The 23,749-nt window shown below is 36.2% G+C and overlaps 2 protein-coding genes across 3 annotated transcripts; both read right to left on the bottom strand.

Annotated features, from left to right (window-relative positions):
* Positions 1 to 6,858: 6,858 nt before the first annotated feature.
* On the bottom strand, positions 6,859 to 16,695 carry LOC141643012 (xylan O-acetyltransferase 1-like). Of its 2 annotated transcripts, none has more exons than XM_074452033.1 (5): positions 15,952 to 16,695; positions 15,619 to 15,790; positions 15,170 to 15,369; positions 14,843 to 15,001; positions 6,859 to 7,454 (listed from the first exon to the last, which is right to left on the bottom strand). In XM_074452033.1, the coding sequence occupies exons 1-5, from the start codon at positions 16,323 to 16,325 to the stop codon at positions 7,103 to 7,105; spliced, it is 1,257 nt and encodes a 418-aa protein (XP_074308134.1). In that variant the 5' UTR covers positions 16,326 to 16,695; the 3' UTR covers positions 6,859 to 7,102. The 2 variants fall into 2 exon arrangements, with proteins under 2 accessions (XP_074308134.1, XP_074308135.1); XM_074452034.1 differs by having other exon boundaries at positions 7,262 to 7,368.
* A 2,043-nt stretch (positions 16,696 to 18,738) lies between these two features.
* Positions 18,739 to 22,925, bottom strand: LOC141643013 (uncharacterized). Its single transcript, XM_074452035.1, has 7 exons — positions 22,589 to 22,925; positions 22,349 to 22,495; positions 21,751 to 21,849; positions 20,662 to 20,853; positions 20,396 to 20,515; positions 19,513 to 19,584; positions 18,739 to 19,217 (listed from the first exon to the last, which is right to left on the bottom strand). Exons 1-7 carry the CDS (start codon positions 22,880 to 22,882, stop codon positions 18,993 to 18,995), a joined length of 1,149 nt encoding a protein of 382 aa, XP_074308136.1. The 5' UTR covers positions 22,883 to 22,925; the 3' UTR covers positions 18,739 to 18,992.
* Between the last annotated feature and the right edge of the window lie 824 nt (positions 22,926 to 23,749).

Raw genomic sequence — 23,749 nt, forward strand, 5'->3', positions numbered from 1 at the left:
TTTTCAAACAAACATATTAGTCACCAACACGAAATCATCCTTGGTTCTACATACCATGTCGGATTTTAACCCGGGTACGATGATGAGTACCGACTAATTACATTCAAAATGGACTTAAAACAATTTGTCCATAATCATTTTCAAAACTATTCATGTCAAGCTTGTCAAATCGAACCCGACACCGAATATTATCAAATAATGATGATTATTCGAGTCTAGTTCTTCAAATCAACAAATGCGGTCTAAACGACCCTTTCAAAATCAAACCGGGTTCAAATACCCACTTTTAACACGTTTCATAACGTTTTCTAAACTGTCAGAACACGGCATATAGCCGTTGGCTAACCCGCGCCTCAAGCATGCCTTTTCTTTCTCATTTTCAAAACCAGAGGGAGGCCCCTTACACCGCCGGCTGGCTCGCGCCTCTTATAGCCGTCTGGTACAGGGCCTGTTCCCTTCCAGCATTAATCTAGGACGATCCCGACTCCGGTTAACCCGGATATAGGACGGATCAGATGACTATTCAATCCACATTTGCAAAATGTCTTACTAAGACAAATGGATCATGTTATGCACCCTAAACCTAATACGGTAAATGGATGTTTAATTTCCGTCTTGCATGCAAATCAAACATTAATCCAACTCGACATCTTATACTTGATACTTGGATTAAATCAACCGACTTAGAAAGCTCTCACATGTTAGGTTTAAATCATTGGATGCGCATTCATGCATTTAAACCGTTTTATCAACTTTTGCATTCAACCAACCAAGATCGATCAGTAGAGGCCGCTAAACGCGGGCGGGATTGGGTGTCTGATTAAAGGGCTTCCCAATACGTACCTTCACCTCTTACTCAGAAACTTTGGATAGTGGACGACCTTATCCATGGCGTACGAGAGTCATTTTAGAGATAGGATGCTAAAGAGGGACGATTTCCTTATATTTAGTACCTATGTCAAAACGCTGCTTTGTGCTTCGATTTGACCGAGGTATAAAGTGGAATTCGAACGGGTTTCAGGCATCCCACAAATGCTTGGTGGCGACTCCGAACATCTCTAACCGTTTCGAGACCCTTACCGAGACGAAACCGACCGATCTAAAAAACGATCCGGTCGAAAGCACCTTTACGCCGCTGAGCGTGGCTTTCAAAAAGACCGTTGCACGTCCGCAGATCAAACCGGGCCTGCAGGTGGGCCATGTCCACATATGGTACGGTGCCATGGTGTATATATATACACAATTAAGTTTGCTTTAATAGAATTCTACTCTCCGTTAAATCTTATAAGAAGAAAATAGAAAGAAAACAACAGGAGTATTTTAGTATATATCTGATTTGCTTTACACGTTCATCTAATCTCTGGATTCAAATAGGTTATGTAGTCTTCTACAACTCTTTAGTTTCGTAAATGTTGGACTCTCTATAATCGCTCGAAAAAAGCTTCCTTTATTAATATAGATAGATACTAGATTTAATGCTCGGGCGATGCACGGGCCAATTTGTAATTTCGTATGGTTATGAGATAATATCAGTCTACTGTCCTGCTATGCATAAGGTACATTTGTACTCAGAAATATATAGATAGAGCTATGGATGGATTATGCGTATATAATAATAAGACCACTCGATAATATACTCAAATAATGAAGTAGAGGTTTGTTTTTAAATGGAATGATACTCTGCGAAAGAATCAGCGTCATAAGAAATTAATTAAATACCATGCATAGTTGCATATATTATCTAAAAGCCACGGTAAGAAATCGATCTCATTCATCTAATGCCCTTATACTTTGAAAAAAAAATCAAATATTATAGCTTATTTTAGAGTAGCTAGATAGTGCGTGACCTAAATGCATCGGAGGAGAAGAAAGAAAGAAAAAGAAGCCTAAACCATGCTTCACCATATTCATAATTTTACACAACGATTTGAAAAAGCAATATGCTATATAATGCATAAAAGATTTATACTCATAGAAAAATGAGATGACGCCACCAAGTGGTCTCCAAAGTACCATCCAGGACATGATCGTAATTTGGTCAACAATTTTCACTTCCCTCCCATCTCTTTTAAATTTCAAACTAATTAATTATAAAGGGTAATCTAAACTAATTAATATAAAGGGTAATCTAAAAAGTGTAAATCTTTTTATTGATTACAATAATCATTTAAATAGATTGTGTGCTTATCCACACCCTTTAATCGGCATGTTTCGTTCTAATTGAATTATAGATTGAAGATGAAACCTTGGGCCATGATTTTATATCCGTGTTCTACTTTGTTGAACTATCCAAGTTTTTTTTTTCTTCAGCAATATTACAAATGTTAAAGAACATATAGCCTCGAAGGCGTACTTTTTGTCGAAATCTAGAAAATGTTGATTTATATTACTCCGTAACAAACTATCTACTTGTGCATGATCGATTGATCGTAGATACATAGTAATATTAAAACTGATTGAGCTAAAATAACTATTCTAGTTTTAGAGTTGATTTCGATAAACAAATCTAGGTGCCTCGCATAACGACAACGAAAAATGGTTCCAAAATTCGTGCATCGTTAAGCATTGTTAAGCCTTAATAGCTACGGAGCATAATTAATTTTGTTATAGATAATGGATAGTTTGCTTAGAATTCATCCATTGAGTTCTTGATCGCTTTCAATGTGCCAATTACAACTAAAAAAAATAGAAATAAAACGTGTTATATCCCAAAAGCTAGACCAAAGTAGACTTCTGATACAAATACAATCATGATCTACGTCTTCTTATTAATCTTATATACATATATATTACCATTGTTGCATATCAATATATCATCATTCGCTTATAATAGGAAGCATATTATGCAATACAGTTTTATTCTTAATTATTAGTTGTTGTATTAATGTATACGAAGTATTAGTGTATTACATACGTAAAGTAAGGAGTTGAACGGAGCAGTCACTCTCTTTTACTTTCGGTCTCGCAATGGTGACTAAAAATATCTCTTTCCACCTCGCTTTCTCGGTCTGCAATATCAAAATCTCATTCTAATAACTCTTAAAACCAAAAATTCCAACATGAACCATGAACCGCCTCCTTTTACTTAATACGGCCGAGGCTTTCGAGGTCATCGATCATCTCCTTGCTTCTGAAGATACCACACTAAAATCCATCGGGTTGTCCGATAAGAGTGATGACTCGGAAACCGAGACTGATCCTGCTATTATCTAATCTTAACGAACTTCATACAAATTATGGAAGTTAACATATGATGACTATAATATAAAATTAGTATCATAACTCAAATTCATATTAAGCCAAAACAAAGAAGAAAGTGATTATCATGGAATACACATGAAAAAAACTAACCTACACTATCCCTCGTATAAGCACCAGAGAACAAAAATAATGCCAAACTATAAAACAGTAAATATATATGAAACCTAATACGATTAAATGGCTTACTGTGTGTATATATAATACCGAGGGTCGCTTTTTTAGTCATAACGAAGGAATAGTGTTGGTTCGTCTCGATCAATCTTCATGTATACCGCACAATCATGTTATCTGCGGCAAATGATAAACATAAATAAGGTTTTTCTATATAATGATTGAATTGAATATTGTACATAGAATATATAGAGTAGGAACATGAGACTTCCAAATAATAATAAAACATAGTAAAAAGAAAATTACAAATTAAGTATTAGCAAGTAAAGACACAAGAAGTACATTAAAACATCAAATCCTACGTTCACAATAAAAAAGTAATCTTAAAGAGAAACAAATAAAAAAAATAATCTCATACTCATATGGAGTTTTGGTTGCAAAAAAATCAGTATATATATACACCATTATATTAGAATCCTATGGAGTCCTGAATTCATATAGATTATAGACTTTTAGTTTGACTAAAATAGTAGTAATACATGGAGTACGTATGTTCATAATCTAATTTAAAACTAGTTTTAAACCCGTGCAAAATTGCACGGGTTTGTATTTAGGACGGTATGAATGTTTTTTGATAAATATTTTATTTTTACATTTCTATTGTAATTATTTAATTGTTTTATATCAGTGATCAGTGATCTAACTGAAAATGAACATTCTCCACGTAAATAGGATGCGTTAAAACCACAACTACCGGGTGAATGTTCATTTCCAGTTACAGACGGATTAACATCAGTAAGAGTTTCACCATATTCGGCATATAGATCTCTCACTAAGCGCTCAACAACATCGTACTATCTAGTTTTAAAAAATATTTAATTTATTCGACTTACCTTATCGTGTTTTTATTATTTAAACAATATTTGTTATAACAATTGTGAATTATTTATTAAAAAATTTATTAAAAAAATTTTAATCACTTGTAAATTAAAATAAAATTTATTTATTTGTTTTTCTAGAGTAAAAAAAATTAAAAATAGCTTTAAATGCTTGTTGAAGACTGTATTAACTCGGTTTCCTATCATTGTCACCTACCAATTTCGGTGTGCGCGGCTGATAATTAAGATGCCGAGTTTTATATTCCAAGTACATATTCCGTCATTATTGTTTTTTGAAAAAAAAAAATTTGTACCCTGTAGTTTTAAAAAATTATGTTGTGACAAGTACATATTCCGTCATTATTGTTTTTTGAAAAAAAAAAATTTGTACCCTGTAGTTTTAAAAAATTATGTTGTGACAAGTACATATTCCGTCATTATTGTTTTTTGAAAAAAAAAATTTGTACCCTGTAGTTTTAAAAAATTATGTTGTGAATTTGTGGTACAATAATATTAACAAAAATACATGTAATTCATTTTTGTAATTCATTTCCGTTGTAGGTTCGATCCCGTATATAACTGTAATTCCTTCCTGAAATTATGTAATTTTATTGTGTAATTTTGTTTCTAAAATTATGTAATTTAATCACATTTACTCGCATTTGTAATTAATTCTGCGTAAATGTTATGCATTTTCTTTACACGGAATGTATAAAATTTTATCATAATATTAATTCGAAGAAGTATTCCATAAGATTATTTTATATAATCTGTTGCGACACGGAATTTAGCGCATGTTCGAGAAGACGGATATCTGAATAATTAAATACGTTGCACACTCATAGGTCCCACCATAACCTGAATTTTCACCAAAAAAAAATGCATTTATGATGTGGCGGGCTGTACAATGAATATTGTCTTCTGAATTTATATAGACTAGTATTGGTGCCCGGCTTCGCCCGGGCTACCTTTACTTACCATTAATTTTTTTTTTTCATTAAATAAAATTACTTAAAGGTGCATAACCCATAAATTTATCATTAATATATTTTTCTATGGCATATCCTACAATTACGATTAAATAAATTTTGAGACAAATTCACTACTCCCGCTATTAATATTTTACTCTTATTAATGGAACAATAGTAATAGCATTTAACTACTTGTCCGTAATCATTGTTACTTTCACTACTCCCGCCGTAGTTATTGTTACTGTCATTACTGCCGCGTTAATATTGATAATTTCACTACTCCCGCCCATTGTTACTTTTATTATTGCCGCATTAATATTGATTATTTCACTACTCCCGTTGTTTCTACCACTTTCACTAATCTCGCTGATAAGTGATAATATTGTTACTTTTACTATTCAAATGAGTGATTACTATCATATAACTATATCCAATGTTACTACAATTCTTTTCTTTACTGACGAAATTACTTTTACTACTCAGGCATGCAATTTTAAGAGGATTATATATTTATATAAATATATTACGTATATGAATTAAATCAAATCGAAAGAATCATGCAATATTATATATTATGGAATATAACTTGAATTATTTATAACCTACTTATATTATATTTTTGTACGTTGAATAATTAACATCTATATACATCTAATAAATTATAAAGTTTAGTAAAATTGCATAATTTTAAATTTAATATATGAAGTATAATTTTATGATGATAATAATTAATATCATAAGTGTGCAGGTTTATACTAATTAATTATTTTATTTCAAGGAAATTGACCATATTCTAGTATTCTATAAATATTTAGGAAAATTACCAAGCTTATTTCTTTTAGTCTCTTTGAAACTGACCATCTTAATCAATTATTTTATTTTAAGGAAATTGATCATGTTTAGGAAAATTATCAAGCTTCTATATAATTTAATTTTAATTCAAACTATATAATATTTGCATTGAGATCCCTTAATCGGGTCCATCACACGGTGCTAGTGATTTAAAACTATATAGTATAATTAATTTGTATAACTTCCTTTAATTACATTGAAGTCCCTTGGTTTCTGGAATTAATATATAGTATTGATTGATAAGATTGGTTAGATCAATTCTGTTTTAATTTTTGTTTATTGGGGTAATTATTTATTATTTATTTTATTAAGGTGTTTTGCGAAGGTTAGAGACTCTATAATCGCTCGAAAAAAACTTCATTTATTAATATATATATATATATATATATATATATATATATATATATATTGATTTATTGATATTGATATATTTTTTAGTATTTGATATTAAATTTAAATGAGTGAAGCTAAAACTTGCCCTTAATTATAATTCATTTTCATCTCTCATCCAAACCCATCTTTTAATCAATCTCTTTCGAAAGCTCATTTTTCGTTTAAAGAACATCATTCACCTTAAATGATGTTCAAATACCATGGACACGCGTCGGACACGACCCAAATATCTTGGACACGCGTCGGACACGTGCCCAAATAAATGTAGAAAGTTAGACACGGCTTTGTAGGTGTCCGACACGTTTCGGCGTGTATCCGACGAGTGTCGAATACGGGACGACTGATTAAGAGAAGTGTTCGTGCTACCTAGATCATAACAATGAAAAATAATATTGCACAAAATGTTGCTTTTACATTACAACCTTAATCCTTTCTTTGCAAGGAGGGCAATTCTTGCCCTTTTGTTTTGCTATAACTTTGTCAATACTTTACAATGGGAGTGTACAATCCTATATATCAACAATTTACAAGCTAAGGACTCACGAAAATTGGACTTACAACAAATCTATGTCCATAAAAATCGAGGGGAAAAAGGCGAGCACGACATATAAAAGCATGCGACATGAATAAGAAATGTCACGTGCGAGAAATGATACTTGTGTAGAGAAACTCGTTCCAAGTATCGGGTAGACCAGGAAGACACCAATGGATACAATCCGCAAAGTTATCCGGGTCGGATTGTTGTTCTGCCGTAATCATCATCCCTTGTCGTATGGTGTACACCGACGTGTGTGCATCTTTCCGATACTCTGACAGCGTGGTGATGTTAAGGAAGCTCACAGGCACCCTCTTTGTTGCCTGTGACACATTGTGCGCTGCCAAAAAGAGTCGTCTATCTGTTCCTACATCAAACGACATGCTTGTGTTTAGTATTGGTGTTGTTTCTTTTGCGCATTTTACTCCATTTGGGTTGTTCCAGTCCAAGCTCCTACATTGATTGGGTTGTTGAAGCTTTATAGGTTAGTAATCATCAAAACAAACAAAAAATACAGGATAAGAGGATCGAATAATGTACACGAATTTTCTAATGTCGATTATCAGATAAGATACATGAAAATCATTTTCAAGATCACATTGCTTCGAGGTTATACAGCGATCTATAAAGCATAGACAGTTCAGTGAACCGAGATGTATATCAATGTCATTAAGAAAATAAGACACAACCATGTAGAAGTTCGTTCATAGGAAGGCAGCTTTTCAATTAAAAACTCAGTAATAATATAAAGATGTGAAGTAGTTTGGACTAACCCAAAGCATTACTTATGTTCTTAACAGCTACATTTTGAATGATTGATGACTTAACTTTTTTTCTTCAAACATATGGCTATAATAAATCCTTGTGTAAGGATTTGATTTCATATTCTAACTACGTGATATATATGCACCTTATTGATAATGTGACTAATTCGACAAATAAATATATAAATTTCCTCAAATTTGTTTTTTTTTTTTTGATGACGAGGGGGTTGAATCTTCCGGGCCCATGCAAGCCACCCCTTTCAGGGGTTGCAGTGGCCAAGTGATCATCGCCCGAGCTGGTAGGTACCTGGGACCTCTTAACTCTTGCATTTGTGCAAGTTTCAAGGTTTAACTCGGCTACCACTAGATTAACACCACTTGGTTAATTCAAGTGGCGAATCTAGGATTTATGGGATAGGGGAGACGGGTGTTCATTAAAATTTATAATATAAAAAAAATCAAAATATAATTACTCGAGTAATTCATAACACAATTTATGCTAAGAGCGTGGGGGCAATAAATGCGATGAGTTTTCTCGCGTTGAAAACTATCTAGTACATCGTCATTTTCAACAAGACGAAAAGTAATTTCGTCAATTCTACTTATTAAGCATACATAATCTTTATTTCCTTTGTAATCTTATTGTTATTACAGTTAGTCTTGCTGAAGACGGGTCGGAGCAAGAGACGGATAATGCCACTCACAAAACGGATAGGGGGGACAAGGTGGGGGCACCCCCATGTGCTTCTCTCTCTTCTCTATTTGGGTCATTTGTGAGAGGAAATGGTATCCGTCACTCCAAAGTGACGGATACATGCCGTCTTCAATGAGATTTTGTGTTGTTATTATTGTATCTTATTGTTAATATTATTTCCTTAGTTTTAAGATCCTTAGTTATTTGTTTACCTAAGTTTATAGCTTCTAGTATCATCCTCTATCTATATATATACATTGTAATTCTTGTTAATAATCAAGCAATCTTTAACCTAAATACTTATCTCTTATATGGTATCGAGCCAACGATCATCCTCTTCTCAAATTTTTTTTTTTCGGAACCCTAGCCAGCCATGTCGTCTTCTACAACCACCATTCCCAACTCCTTTGAACCTCTTTCTCCCTTCATTGTTGTCAATCTCAGTCAATGCATCAAACTCACTCCCCAAACACATCGCTCATGGACTACTCACCTCACCGACTTCCTTCTCGGGTTTGACTTGTTCAAATTCGTAGATGGCTCTCATCCCTGTCCCTCATCCACCAAAACTGATAACGAAAAGAAAGAAGTCTCGAACCCAGCGTACCATACTTAGGTTCGTCAAGATCGACGTATTAAGGGTGCTATACTTGGTACCATCGACCCGTCTATCACCCTCTTCCTTCTCAATGACAAAACATCCCATGAAGTGTGGAACACGCTGCGCTCCACATACGGCAATCCATCCCGTAGTCACATTCTTCAGGTCAAAGATCGACCCTAGTCGATATCAAAGGGTGACAAGTCAACGACCGTCTATATGCAAGAAATTCGTACATGTACGAACGAATTGGCTCATCTCGGCAAACCAATGGATGCTGAAGACATTATTGGTCAGGTAATTGAAGGTCTCGATTATGCGAAATATAAACCCGTAATCGACGCGGTACGTGCTCGTGACACTCATATCTCTTTTGATGCTTTTCATGAGAAATTGTTGCACCATGACCTTACTTACAAACCCGACACCACCTCCCCCACCTTCCCTGCCTCTGTCAATTACGCCATTCCCAACCGTCGCCCTCCACCACCAAATAACTCCCCTGGCCTGCTTCCCAAACCCTCCGCCACGTTCTATAACCAGACCTCCCCTAATCCTCCTTCGGTCAACTTTAAGGGTAGATGCCAATGGTGTCACAAACCCGGTCACTTTGTTGAAATTTGTCGGGATTTCAAACGTCGCTTTCCCAACATCCAATTTCCCCCTATGCCCCGCTACAATTCTCAACCACAAGCACACACTGCCACGGCAGCCGCCTCCTCTGACCCAAACACCTACCTCCTCGACAGCGGTGCCACGCACCATATAACCAATGACCTCAATAATCTTGCTCTCCACAATGCGTACGACGGTGTCGATGATCTCATTATTGGAGATGGCTCCTCCCCCCGATTGATAATATAGGTTCTTTCTCTTACTCCAACTCCTCTATTCCTTTACACTTTAATGATGTTCTTCATGTTCCATCTATTTCCCATAATATTATCTCTATTCCTAAGCTCTATTCTGACAATAATGCTCTCGCTATTTTCTCACCCTCTTCTTGTCTTATTAAGGATATTCAAACAGGGACACTCCTTCTTCAAGCAACCAAAAAGAACGGCCTGTTTGAATGGACCCCGTACCCGCCACAAGCTCACACCAGCTCGCATGCTTCCCTTGCACTTTGGCATCATCGTCTCGGCCACCCGTCCTCCAAAGTTCTCGCCAATCTCAGTCGTTTAGCTAATTTTTCGTTTAAACATTCTCAGTTTGAGTCATCTGCTGCTTGTTCCATTAATAAGAGCCATAAGCTCCCCTTTGCAATTTCTACTTTAAATTCTACTGCTCCGTTACAACTTATTTTTTCGGATGTTTGGACTTCTCCTGTTTTATCATATGATTCATTTAAATATTGTGTCATTTTTGTGGACCATTTTACCAAGTATGTCTGGCTATATCCTCTCAAACGAAAATCCGATACCGAAGCAACCTTTATTCGATTCAAAGCTCTTGTTAAGAAATATTTCAATCGACCCATCCTTCAACTTTATTCCGACAATAGCGGAGAATATATTAAATTAACACCTACTCTAGGAACTCACGGTATTAGTCATCTAACCTCCCCTGCCCACACTCCCGAGCACAATGGTTATGCCGAGCGTCGTCATCGGCACATTGTTGAGACCGGTCTTGCCCTTCTTTCCCACGGTCAGTTACCCACAACTCATTGGCCTCACGCCTTTACAACCGCCACTTATCTCATTAATCGAATGCCCACCCCAACTCTTAATAATGTCTCTCCTTTCTTTAAGCTCTTTAACACTCAACCCAATTACACTAAACTGCGTAGCTTTGGGTGCCTTTGTTATCCTTGGCTTCACCCTTACACATCTCATAAACTCGATCCCCGCTCTATCCCTTGTATTTTCGTTGGATACTCTTCCTCACAAAGTGCTTATCATTGTCTAGATCCCAAAACAAATCGACTTTATACGTCTCGACATGTCCAATTTGTCGAACACACATTCCCGTTTTACTCGCTCACTTCATCAACCTCCTCTCCTTTACCATCCCCCTCCCACTAGTGTGAACTTTCCCTCACTGTTTTACCTCCTCCCTCAACTCCTTCCACACCCGCAACTCCCACGACTACTCCTCCAGACTCCCCAACATCTCCTACTGCCTCCACTACCTCTTCCACTCCTCTCCACTACCTCTTCCACTCCTCTGTCCTCCTCTCCCTCTTCTGATTCATCCCCGCACTCTGCCTCAACCCAGTCCCCTGCCTCCACCCAGTCCTCTGCCTCCTCCTCGTCCTCAGCTTCATCCATCTCCACTCCTTCCACATCTCCCTCCACTGACTCCTCTTCCTCTCCCGAAATCACACGGCAGTCCACTACTGTTCATCCTCGCTCTGTCGTCACTCGTCTTACTAATAATATTACCAAGCCAAATCCCAAATATGCTAAAACTGCCTCTCTTACCTGCTCTTCTCACAGTCTCCCCTCTACAGTCAAACAAGCTCTCCTCGATCCGCGTTGGCGTGCAGCCATGGAAGACGAGTATCGAGCTCTCACTAAAAATTTCACTTGATCCCTTGTTCCCTCTCAATCTCACTTTAATACTATTGGCTGCAAGTTGGTGTTTCGAATAAAATATAAACCCGACAATACGATTGATAAATACAAAGCCCGTCTCGTTGCTAAAGGCTTTCACCAACGACCGGGACTTGACTATACTGCCACTTATAGCCCCGTCGTCAAACCCGCGACTATTCGTCGAATTCTGTCCATTGCTCTTGGTAATTCCTGGCCTCTCTGTCACCTTGATGTCAATAATGCTTTCCTTCAAGGCTCTCTTACTCACACCGTCTACATGTCTCAACAGCCGGGCTTTGCCGATTCCTCATTTCCCTCTCATATCTATCACCTTCACAAAGCTATCTACGGTCTTAAGCAAGCACCTCGTGCGTGGTTTATTTAATGAACTTCGCACTTACCTCCTTTCTTACGGTTTCACTAACTCCATTTCTGATCCTTCTCTTTTTTATCTCACTCACAATTCTTACTCACTCTATCTCCTTGTCTATGTCGATGACATTATTGTCACCGGCTCATCTACCCCTCACCTCACGGCCTTCCTTCATCATATTCATGCTCGCTTCTCCTTAAAAGATGTTGGACCACCGTCGTACTTCCTTGGTATTGAGGTCACCCCCAACCCACAGGGCCTTCTTCTTACCCAAACCAAATATGTCACCGACCTTCTTACCCGTTGTAATCTTTCCGACTCCAAACCAACACCAACACCCAACACCAACACCAACACCACTTCACTCGTATCCTCCCCTTACCATAACCGAGGGGCCTACCATTACTAACCATTCCGAATATCGTGCCATCATTGGGTCCCTTCAATACCTTGCCTTCACCCGTCCCGACATTGCCTTCACAGTGAATCGCCTCACCCAGTTTCTACATGATCCCAAAGAGTGTCATTGGTCCGCGCTTAAACGATTGTTGCGATATCTTAATGGTACTAGTGATCTTGGCCTTCAACTACATGCCCGATCCCCAATGTCTCTCCATGCCTTCTGCGATGCCGATTGGGCAGGTGACAAAGCTTATTCCATTTCCACGACGGGTTTCATTGTCTATCTCGGTCGAAATCTCATTTCATGGGTCTCTCGCAAACAGAAAACGGTTGCCCGTTCGTCCATAGAAGCAGAGTTCTGCGTCTTTCCTAATGTCACTGCCGAACTTCTCTGGTTGCGCTCTTTGCTCTCGGAATTGAAGCTGCCAAGTACCCCTGTTCCCGTTATTTACTGTGATAACTTGAGTGCTACACATTAATAGGAAAATCCGGTCTTTCACTTCCGTATGAAACATGTGGCTATATCTTTTCATTTTGTTCGAGAACATGTTCGAAATAATGATGTCCGAGTTCAGCATGTCCACACGAATGATCAACTGGCAGACGCTTTAACTAAACCTCTGCCTCGACCACAGTTTGTCTCGTTGTTATCCAAGATTGGTCTATCCTCCAGTTTGTCCAACTTGCGGGGGCATATTAAGCATACATAATCTTTATTATTCCTTTGTAATCTTATTGTTATTATTGTATCTTATTGTTAATATTCTTTCCTTAGTTTTAGGATCCTTAGTTATTTGTTTACCTAAGTTTATAGCTTCTAGTATCATCCTCTATGTATATATATACATTGTAATTCTTGTTAATAATCAAGCAATCTTTAACCTAAATACTTATCTCTTATACTACTGTCAAGCTACAAACAACAAACTTAGTAATTTCTTACGGCTATAATTGCTTTAGTTACTCCTTAATTTCCTAAACCTAATTCGCTAATAGACCAATCTGACTTCCTAATTTTGCAATTTAAAAATTTTCGAACATAGACCAGATCCGGAAAAAGTCTGACTTCCTAATTTTGCATTGGGCCTTGTAATTTTAGGACCCAAATTAGATTATACTCATATAAAAATTGTTTGTAATGCTAATTGCTAGCCCTAACTTGTTCCTAGCGTGCAGCCAACAGCCTAACATATCTAAATTCTCCCTCTCTCTCTTACCCTTTTTCTCCCTATAAGTTTTCAATTCATTGAACACATTTTCTGTGAAGCCATTACCAAATCTCTACTTCTTTGTTAACTTGATTTTTTTATCGCGATTTCTATCACACACTTATTTTTTACCTCCCTAAACCAACTTATCATAAATCGTTGAACTTAATGTTTATGTGAAGCCATCACCAGAACTGAAATTGTAAGATTGAAGGTCAAGGAGTCCTTAATGGTAGAAATTAGTATATAAATCATGCAATTTGGGCGATTGGTTACTCCGTATGTCTGTCAGTTTGTGTGATTTGCAGTATCTTTTTTTTTTTTAACCATGTTAATTTTTTTTTTCTAACACCCCATCACCTCCTGTAGATCCTAATAGGAATATTTATAATAGTTGGTCCTCAACCATCACCTTAAGGTTTTGGTTGAGATGGTCCATCTATCATGGTATCAGAGCCAGTGTGAACGAAGGTCACGGGTTCAAATTATGGCAACCTAAAAAACTCGAAGTGGAAACCCAGCACACGGTACGGGGGAGCCGGTGCACAACTAACCACTCTTCAAGCCCAATGATCATTTGAGTGAGGGAGCGTAATAAGAATATTTATAATAGTTAGTCCTCAACCATCACCTTAGAGCAATAGCAATAGAAGAACTCTATATAAAGTTCTTCTCATGTCATATCATATTTGTCTATTTCCAATATTTAAGAACTTTCATCCACAATATATGAACTTTTTTTACCCTTGGAAATAGACAAAGTTTTAAGACACTTCACATTTTCTATGCATTGTCATTGGTCATCACATTTCCATATGCTTATCAACCTAGTTCTTATTTTAGAACCCAATTCTTAAAATTAAGAACCAACTTTATGATTTAGTAGATCAACTTTTTAAATAAAGCTCTTGTTGAAGATCTCAAGAGTAAGAACTTGCTCTTAAGGTTTTGGTTGAGTTGGTTCATGTATCAGATCTGCCCCTGATTAATTTTGGTTCAAAGATAAATGGATATTATGAAAATAAATACCATCTACATTTCAATAATTATTTGTTAATGGTTGATTAAAATATCCCTCATAAATAAAGAATTTTAAAGAAAGTTGTTTTCTCATAATTTAATGGTTATGCTCCATGATTGATGATTGATTAGGTGACTTTTTGTGGACTGTGGTTACGTAACTTGCGTTCTTCAATCATTCAATTTACAGTAGAAGATTAGAAAATGAATTAATTAAGAATGTGATCAGAATAACATACTTGATATGAAGAGGAGACATGCTGCTAAAATATACTTTGGTACGATTAGGATCAATGTTCTCCTCCACCCACTTAGACCATGTCCTCATCACCCTCCTATATGCTTCCGGCCTCTCTACCTCGTCATACTCGGTCGCCCCTTCATCGAAAGATCCTCGCCTGGTTGATTATATTACAACCAACAATATAGAAGAATTATTATTGTACCAAGTACATCCCTGGCTATTTTGTGAACAAATTCATGTTATTTTCCCTAAAACTCCAAATAAAATGTCGAAAATAACATGTAGCTTAAAAAGTTTAGAGGGTAAATAGAAGAATACTTACAAAACTTTGATTTGAATGGTGTTCATCCACCAAATGTAAGTGTTAAAGACAAGATAGTCAACATTTTTCCAATTGACACCGTGCTTTGCAATTGATTCAGGCATGATTATTCTATCGACGATGCTGTGAATTTTGGGATTATCAGAATTTGACTCCACCAAGAATGGTGCCCAGTAGAATTCCACTGTCGCATTATAATCCTTCAAATTCAACCAAAGTCGTAATACACGTTATGACAATATACATCCTAAACAAAAGAAAAAAAATACTCGGATTAAAAACGCAATGTGTTACATGTGCAAGACCAACTTTATTTCAATTGTAAAATGTAACTCCATTGGCTCATACAATTAGATCAGACTAATTTGCAAATTTTATCTTGCACAACAACAGATTGCTTGAATCCGGAATCGATCTCGGGTCAGCTAAGAAGAAACAAAGAAAGAAACCTGAATTTTAAAGATGGTGAGTGAACCAGACTTAATCAAACTCTTTTTAGCAGGAGGAACAACTGACTGCACAAGGCACACCATTGACTCCCATTGATTTCTGTTCAACGAATCTCCCACAAACATCAATCTTTTTCCCCTTAGCTTCTCAACCAACAACTTTGGCTTAAACCTTCCAATAATTACGCCAAACAAAAAAAAAACATTATATTTAATAACATACCAAAATTGATCACTATGTTCACTCCAATCATTTATTTACTTCTTTTATTGTTTGCGAGAGCGGCTATTTTAATTAAAGGTAAACAAATGAAATTTACTGTATAGCCTTACTTTGGCAAATTGCAATCTCTAGGCTGCCATTTCCAATTTTGATACATAGAATCCTTCCTTCCATTTCTGATGCAAGTAACTTGAGAAGTAAGAAATTCACATTCATCTTCTTTATATAATGGATGACTGACATTATCAAATACCCATTTCCCTGTGAAAAGATCACAATCTGCTGCTGGTAATTCAATTTCTTCGTCGTTGTCGTCGTCGTCACTGTTTTGTTTAATATGGAGTGGGTTTTGTAGAGATTTTAGTTTGTTAAATGGAAATTGAGCCATGGAGTTTACATTCTGATTATACATAAAAAATGCAAATAGTAATATTGTAAATACAAGAACAAAAACAGAAACATGATTTCTTTTCTTTTGCTTCATTGTTTCAAACAAGTAAAGAGGATTAGTTGATTAGTGAGAGAAAAAGAGGAAGAAAACAGAGATAATACACGGAAACAGGGAGAAATTAAGTAGAGTACAATAAAAGAATCAAGAAAATGAGGAATGTTTGGTTAGTATTTGGAATTGTTTAATGGAAAGATCAAGCTGCTGGGTGAGATGGAATTGTGGTAAAGTTACCTACTATTGGGAGAATTGTCTTTTCTCAAAAGGAGATAAAATATATTCTATTCTATGCAGTTGTCATAAGAATTTGTGAGAGACAATAATGTTACTGTGTTAGTATGAGTTCAAAGCTTTTTATGTGATTTTTTTTTTTTTTTTTTTTTTGACAACAGTGCTTTTTAGTGATGATACTACAATGGATAAGTATCTTCTTCATTTCCTAAAAAAAAATGATATTCGAACTTTCTAGGATTGTCATAATTATTCTCAATTTCATTTTATTGGTTGGTTTAGTTAGTTTAAGTATAGTAAGAAAGAAAAAGATATACTCCGTATGTCGGTATGTGGCTTAATGTAGTCATGGAGGGCCAGAGATTTGGTTTTGGAGAAGGACAACATCAACATGTTGCAAGATTTATGGGGCTCATGAATTACTCCCTTAAGTCAATTGTTATCATTTGGTTTGGCACAAAAATCAAAGAAAGAGGAAAGAGTCAATTACTAAATGACAAGTAGAACAATTTGAGTGTAAATGATCAAATTGTCCATAAAGTTTATTCTTAAAATATAAAGGACAACAATTTACTAAGACACCCAAATATGAAAAAAGACAACAAATAACCGAGATAGTATATATTACTCTCTCCTATTCTAGATAAACCTCCCTATTCATGGGGCACTAGAATTAAGGAGATGGATTAAAATAAGGTAAAGTATTGTAGTGAGGTTAGGTAATTGGAGAAAGGGAAGGTATTGTGGGGTATTATTGTAGGTGAGGTGATTAAAATAAGTATTGTTGTGGGTAAGTTGATTAAAATAAGTATTGTTGTGAGATAAGGTGAGTATTGTTGTGGGGTAAGTTGATTAAAATAAGTATAAAACTTTACTAAATAAGGAAATAGGGAAGGTATTATGATTTGTGAATAGATAAAAAAAGAAAGAGAGAAGATTATGTAAAATAGGAGGGAGTATTAGATATATGGAAGGACCTTTAAAAGACTGTGAGCTTTAAATCTTCACCCATACACGAATAGTAAACAACTCGTACTTCCCCGATCTACACTGACTCCATGTGCCAACGACCAAATTCACGTACATGATACACCTACCCCGTATACAACATTCAATACTTTCTCCAATTATTGCGCAAAATGAAGCATTATAATTAGAGGTGTATTATGGGCCGGCCCGATACAGGCTTGGGACAGAATAACTAAAATGGCCCATATATGTGGGCTGGGTGGCCTAAATGTATGGGTCTATTTAGCGAGCCCAAATAGGGCTAAGGTTCTGTTTGGTAAAATGAGCTGAAAATTAGGAATTGATAAGCTAACTAAATATATAAAAAAAACTGTTTGGCAAACCAACTGAAAATGTAGCTTATTTTGGCGAGATGACGTAAAATGATATAATAATTATTTACTATATTATAGATTGCAACGATAAAAAGTCAGGTACCTTAAACAAATGCTACCTAGGGTAGCATTTTAGATTTCAGGTAGCTTATTTGAGCAAATAAACTACTCGTCAAACACTGCCAAAAGAATAAGCTACCTGAAAGTTTTGACAAAAAAAAAAAACTATTTCACTCAAAAAAGGTATCTCCTGAAAAACTATTTTGGTCAAAATTAAATCGGTTTTTGGGTCTTAAAACTTACGACTTACCCACGGAAATAAATAGCAAAATACCTTCAACTAGAACTTTAAAAACACACTTTATAAATTTGAATATGATGAAGTGCATTTTATTTATATACGATTTCCCTCCAAGGCTCCAACTCTATGTAACTCTATTTATTTCTACTAATCCTTATGTAAGGTGATCTTACACTAGAAGTTTGTAAAACGGCTTCATTAAGTAACTAGTTTAGCTTTTACAGTTTTACTGAATTTTTTTCTAAGGTGTTTAAAACAAAAAAAATTAACAAAATAGGGTCAAGTTGAAACGTATTACCCAAAATGGGTCCACATAGGATCGAGATTTTTGAAAAATTGCTTCGGAAACAAGCCGTTCAGGCGCCAAACAATTTGCCTTAAAATCGTTCAGCCACTGAGAATAACTCCCTCTATATGATGTTTGCCTAAGACGATCTTACATGAGAATAACATTTATTTCCTACTTTTTCCCTCTAGTTTATAAACTTGACTTGATTGATTTGAGATGTTCTGGTTAATAGTTGAAAATTTAGGTTTAGAACTTTTGTTAATCCAGGGTATGTAAATGGAAATATTGTGCAAAAGGTACTATATTGAGTAAAAAACAAACTACGAAAATAAACTAAAATGTTTTAATGCACTTTGATCACCTGCATACTTTACACTCAGTTTCTTTGCGTGATTGGCGTATCAACTCTTTAATTCTAATCCAAGCAAACTACGCTGTCTACAAAATACAATGCCTCTATTGTCCAACTTAAAAACATGGGCATCACAAGTTTTAAGATTATTTTCCAAGGAAATCGGCCAAAATCGCTAAACTAAATCTCAAAACTTTAGAGCAGCTTTAGCCATGGCTAGAGCACCCTCGTAAGAAACATTCCCGCCAATAAACCCACTCATGTGCACAAAAACACCACCCGGAATGCCCGACTTCCCCGACAACTCATTGTCCCTCAGCCCTCTCCATTGTTCTGGAAGAGGCTTTCTGCTCTCAAAGCTATCAGGTGAAACTGCCACTGCCTGCACTCTCCAGTGTTTGCTCCTCTCATCCTGCCAAACAATTTGATGTTCAATCAAGGCATACTGAAATTTACACTTTACAGAACTCAGCTCTCTCATCAAGCAAAAGACGGCTGATTGAATAATGGCAGGCTTGTCAAACGAGTTGTACGGGTCAGGTAATTATGGGTCGGGTTGGGTCAATTCTGAGCTGGGTTGAGTCAGGTCAATTTGTGTTCGAGTCTACATCAGCTGTTATTACCACGCTTGGGACAGGTCATTCGCTTTGTCCAGTCTACTAATATTGGCATAATTCTGAAGTTCTCTTGGCCAATTGTCAACATACCTGGTAAACGACATATTTGACGAGAGGATCACTCTTCATCTCCTCCTCAAGCTCAAAAAGATGGAGTTTCCACTGCAAGGAGGAATATCATTTCAATTGGGATTCCTCAAAATGAATAACTGATTTGTGAAAGGGTAGGAAAAGAGAAATACACACTAACAAAAGTCTACAAGAAAATTCCCACGACTAGAATATTTTTAAGCGCTCGACATTTTAGACGTAATTCCTATGTTACTCCAAACACTTCACTTGGGCTGCATGTCCCATGTTCTACATTCCAACATGACACTTCATTTCAGGCAAAAACATGAAACTGGTTCAGGGAATAGCCATCTCCATCTCTCCAATACTTACAGTCTTGTCGCCTTGTCGGAGAGACGTAGGTACTTTCAATAGTAAAGTTGAACTTGAACATCCTTTCTCACTTTACTTGGTGCAACTCCCCCCTCCCCCAAGCTCAATTTCCCAAAAGGCCAACTAATATACTGGGAAAAAGACGGCCCATTGACAATCCTGTTAAGCTAACTGGACGTGAAAAACATTAATGATAACACGCAGCTGATATTAATATAAAGACCACTATATCACCATAGTACAAAAGCATTGATAACCCACTGCTGCTATTAATTTCAAAAACCTACATGGGAAGAACCCATTTAAGCCTCAAAGGCACTCCATATCATGGGCTCATGAAAATCATTCCTGAGTTTTTAAAAAAACATTGATCACGCCACGACAAGTCCTTTGTATATACAAAAATAAGAAATGCAAGCAAAATGACAGGCGAGATCATAAGAGAAGAAAGATTTAACAACATAATCTCTGTGATAGGATGGATTGTGAAAGAGAAGGATGATTCAAGTGAAGTTTTTGGCAAGCTTACAGGGCAAAATCTATTTAACACCATAATCTCTCCACTAGGATCAATATCTTTTCTTGCTAAGAGACACTCCACCACAATTGATCGGGCTGGCAACCATGACTTTGCAAGACTTCGGACATTCTGCAACAAGGATGTTGCATGTTAAAAGTAAGTATATATAAGTGCCGAGTGACGACATAGATTTTGAACATTGATGTAAGAAAGAAAATACAAGTATAGGCGCCAATAAATTAAAACGGAGGTAGATGACATAGTAAGGAACTCACATCCAAAAACTCATCACCGGCAAGACTCATTGCTTTCTCAAATGCTTCATTCTCCTTCTCAGCTGACTGATCGGGATCTGTCCAATCCAAATTCAATCTTCCAACCCTTGAGGACAAAGACGTGTTATTAACATACCTTGGTGGCTTGTCAGTATCGTACTGATTGATTCCATTGTCAATAGCATCAATGGCCTGTGAAGAAAAAGATAAACATCAAAACTGTTTAAAGAACTAACTTCAACATAACCCCACTAGCTCAGTGGCTCCAACACGTGACAAGGTAAGGAGGATTAAATGTTCAGTTGTTCACAGCTTTACCCCTGTGTTAAAAACAGAAAGACTGTTTCCGGAGACTCATAAGAAAATTGGCTGTAAAGTGCATTGACATTCTAGTATTCTACAATTCAAAATGCAAGAAGCATAGCCACTTAGTGATTATGGTGAGCCACTTTGCTATTTGGTCGGAAAATATGACAATTCTACAGTAAATAAGATTCTGCAGGAGGGAGACAGAAGAAAAGCAAATAGAGAATCATCTCTGCTGCTCTAGATAGCACCTCATGGTGTTAGTAGTCAATTATCATAGCCAACCTTCTACATGGTCAAAAATTCTCATTTGTATCAAACTATAAATTACTCCCTCCACCCCGATCATTTGTTTACCTTTAGTTTTGGCACAAAGACCAAGAACACAAAGACCAAGGAGAGGGGAGGGGATCATGTGTAGATAACTAGAAATAGTTCTATTATGACAAGTGGAGCAAGATGAGATGTATGATCAAATAACTCATGAAAAGCACTTCCCAAATTAAAAAGGTAAACAAATGAGTGAGACACCAAAAAATGGAATAGGTAACAAATGAGTGGGACAGAGGGAGTGACAAATAACAAGAAACCAATCTAAAGGAACGAATAAGCAAACCATCATTAGCTCCAAACCCCAAAGGTTCCAGATTTTTGGTCTGTCAAATTCTAAGGACTAAGGATAAACTAAAATAAGGACAATCACAGTAAGAATCTAGCCATTAGGTACAGGAATAAGTAAATCCAATAACAAAGGAGAAGAAAAAAAAAAAAAAAAAAGCAAACCTCCATGAAGTTCCTGTAGACTGAAATAAACAGCCGAAACACATCCGGGTGAGTTAATTCCAACTTCAACTCCTTGGAAATTATCTCCATTCCAAAATGCTACACAAAACAATTCAAATAACAATTCATTAAGATCACACATCACAAACAAACAACAACATTACACCAGCGCCTTAAGAGAGATGTTTAGATAAGGGGGTCAAATGTACACAAACTCACCCTTGTCCTAACAAAAAACATTGACTGTTTTCAAATAGCATCACAAACAATTGTACACAAATAACTCAAACCACTGACATTCTTCACAAAAGCCTCCTAGAGAACAACCCATATTAACAAAAACTACACATTATTATTTCAATACTTGTCAGCTGTTTCTTGTTTTTCACTTTCTTGTTCTGTACAAGTCAAGCATTACGAGACATAATCTAGTTCATTACAAAATTCGTCTAGAATACAGCGAAAATCGTGACACCAAACAGCTGAAAGTTGGAAACTTTATACCTTGTCAACATAAAAACATTTTTCCGAAACTTTACAAAAACTCAAAACTCAAATTTAAAGCAGGCTAAAAATAAAAAAGATGAAAAGTTGATACCTTATAAACAAGACCTGCACTGCTGAGCTTAGTAACGAAGCCATGACCAAAAACCTCCCCAAAACCCTTTTGATGATGATCATATCTATCTCTACTTGGATCATACACTCCTCCTACATCTAATACTGCATCCAAACTCTCCAAAACCTGCACAGCATAAATCAAACAACCAAGTTCAAATCTTGGTTCCGCCACTGAATAAAAAATTAAAAGCGAAAAGCGACAAAAAAGAGTAGAAACCTGGGGGTCGCGGGTTCGAATGATTTGGGCATCAGAAAACTTGTCAGTAAGGAGAATCATGAAGCAGCCAAGAGCCTCGTCACAATGAAAGCTGCCATTGTGAGTGCCAACGCGCTTGAGTGGCGCGTGGGTGGGAGAAGTGGTGGAGAAGGGATAAACCCTTTTGAGGGAAGGGGAGGACGCCGCCATGGGAGAGTAAGAAGAGTGAGGAGAGAGATGGAAGGTATTGATTTTGAGGAAAGGGAAGAGTTTGCGAGAAGCGTTCAAGGCTTTGCTTATTGTCTGCACAAACATCACCCTTTTCCTTTTTCTTTTGTGTGTAATTGGTAACTAGTTTAGATCCGCATTTAAATGCGGGTTATTTATAAAGTAGTTTTTAGGTTTATTTAATAGGAATATTCTAAATTATCGTAGTTCTGCTCAAAGAATAGGTCTCCTGAGAGACGGTCTCTTAATAAGCTTTATTGAGAGACCATTGTACAAGTTTTAGAAAAAGTAGTACTAAATGTAATAAAATAGGTACAAATCATGATTAATAATAAAATGGGTACATTTATTACGTAAATAGGTACGAAATTACTATATTACGATCAATAACAAAAGGGTACGAAATACAAATAAAAGGGTACGAAAGATTGGTCTCTCAATAACTTAGTGAGAGACCGTCTCTCCCAAGTTTTAGTGTTGCTCAAAATACTCCCACCTTTATTTTAACTACCTATATGCCCAGCTATTTAACTCATTCGCTTATATTAGAATAGTGTGACCGATAACCTGATAAGCAAGTCACCTCTCTTATAAAACCATTTTAACCCATCCTTCAAACAATTTCATGCCCAATTCATCAAACACAACGAATTCAACCCGTATAATCTCTCATTCATCCTTCTTATTTACTCAAAACTCAATCTCTTACATGAAACACTCAATATTTTCACCTTTTTCATGATTCATCACTCCCATTATTGCTTGGAAATTTATGATTACTTGTTACACTTCTTCTGGATTTTATTATAAATCTTAATCTTAATTTTAACCAATTTAAAGTTTCTGGGTTATACCCAGATCATAATTTGTTCCCTTCTATTATTAAGTTTTGTACTTTCTTGAAAAATTTGGATCTTGGTGAATGTGTTAAGATTGGTCTTGATTTTGATATGT

The sequence above is a fragment of the Silene latifolia genome, chromosome 2 (assembly GCF_048544455.1).
Source record: "Silene latifolia isolate original U9 population chromosome 2, ASM4854445v1, whole genome shotgun sequence".
Classification (NCBI taxonomy): domain Eukaryota; kingdom Viridiplantae; phylum Streptophyta; class Magnoliopsida; order Caryophyllales; family Caryophyllaceae; genus Silene; species Silene latifolia.

Coding starts and splice junctions, on each gene's coding strand:
- LOC141643013 (XM_074452035.1), bottom strand. CDS start 22,882: ATGTTTGTGCAGACAATAAGCAAAGCCTTGAACGCTTCTCGCAAACTC. Junction 22,496..22,588: donor TTCGAACCCGCGACCCCCAG/GTTTCTACTCTT, acceptor TATGCTGTGCAG/GTTTTGGAGAGTTTGGATGC. Junction 19,218..19,512: donor TCAAATATGTCGTTTACCAG/GTATGTTGACAA, acceptor ATTGTTTGGCAG/GATGAGAGGAGCAAACACTG.
- LOC141643012 (XM_074452033.1), bottom strand. CDS start 16,325: ATGAAGCAAAAGAAAAGAAATCATGTTTCTGTTTTTGTTCTTGTATTT. Junction 15,002..15,169: donor ACCATTCAAATCAAAGTTTT/GTAAGTATTCTT, acceptor ATAATCAACCAG/GCGAGGATCTTTCGATGAAG. Junction 7,455..14,842: donor ATGTCTCCTCTTCATATCAA/GTATGTTATTCT, acceptor CAATCAATGTAG/GAGCTTGGACTGGAACAACC.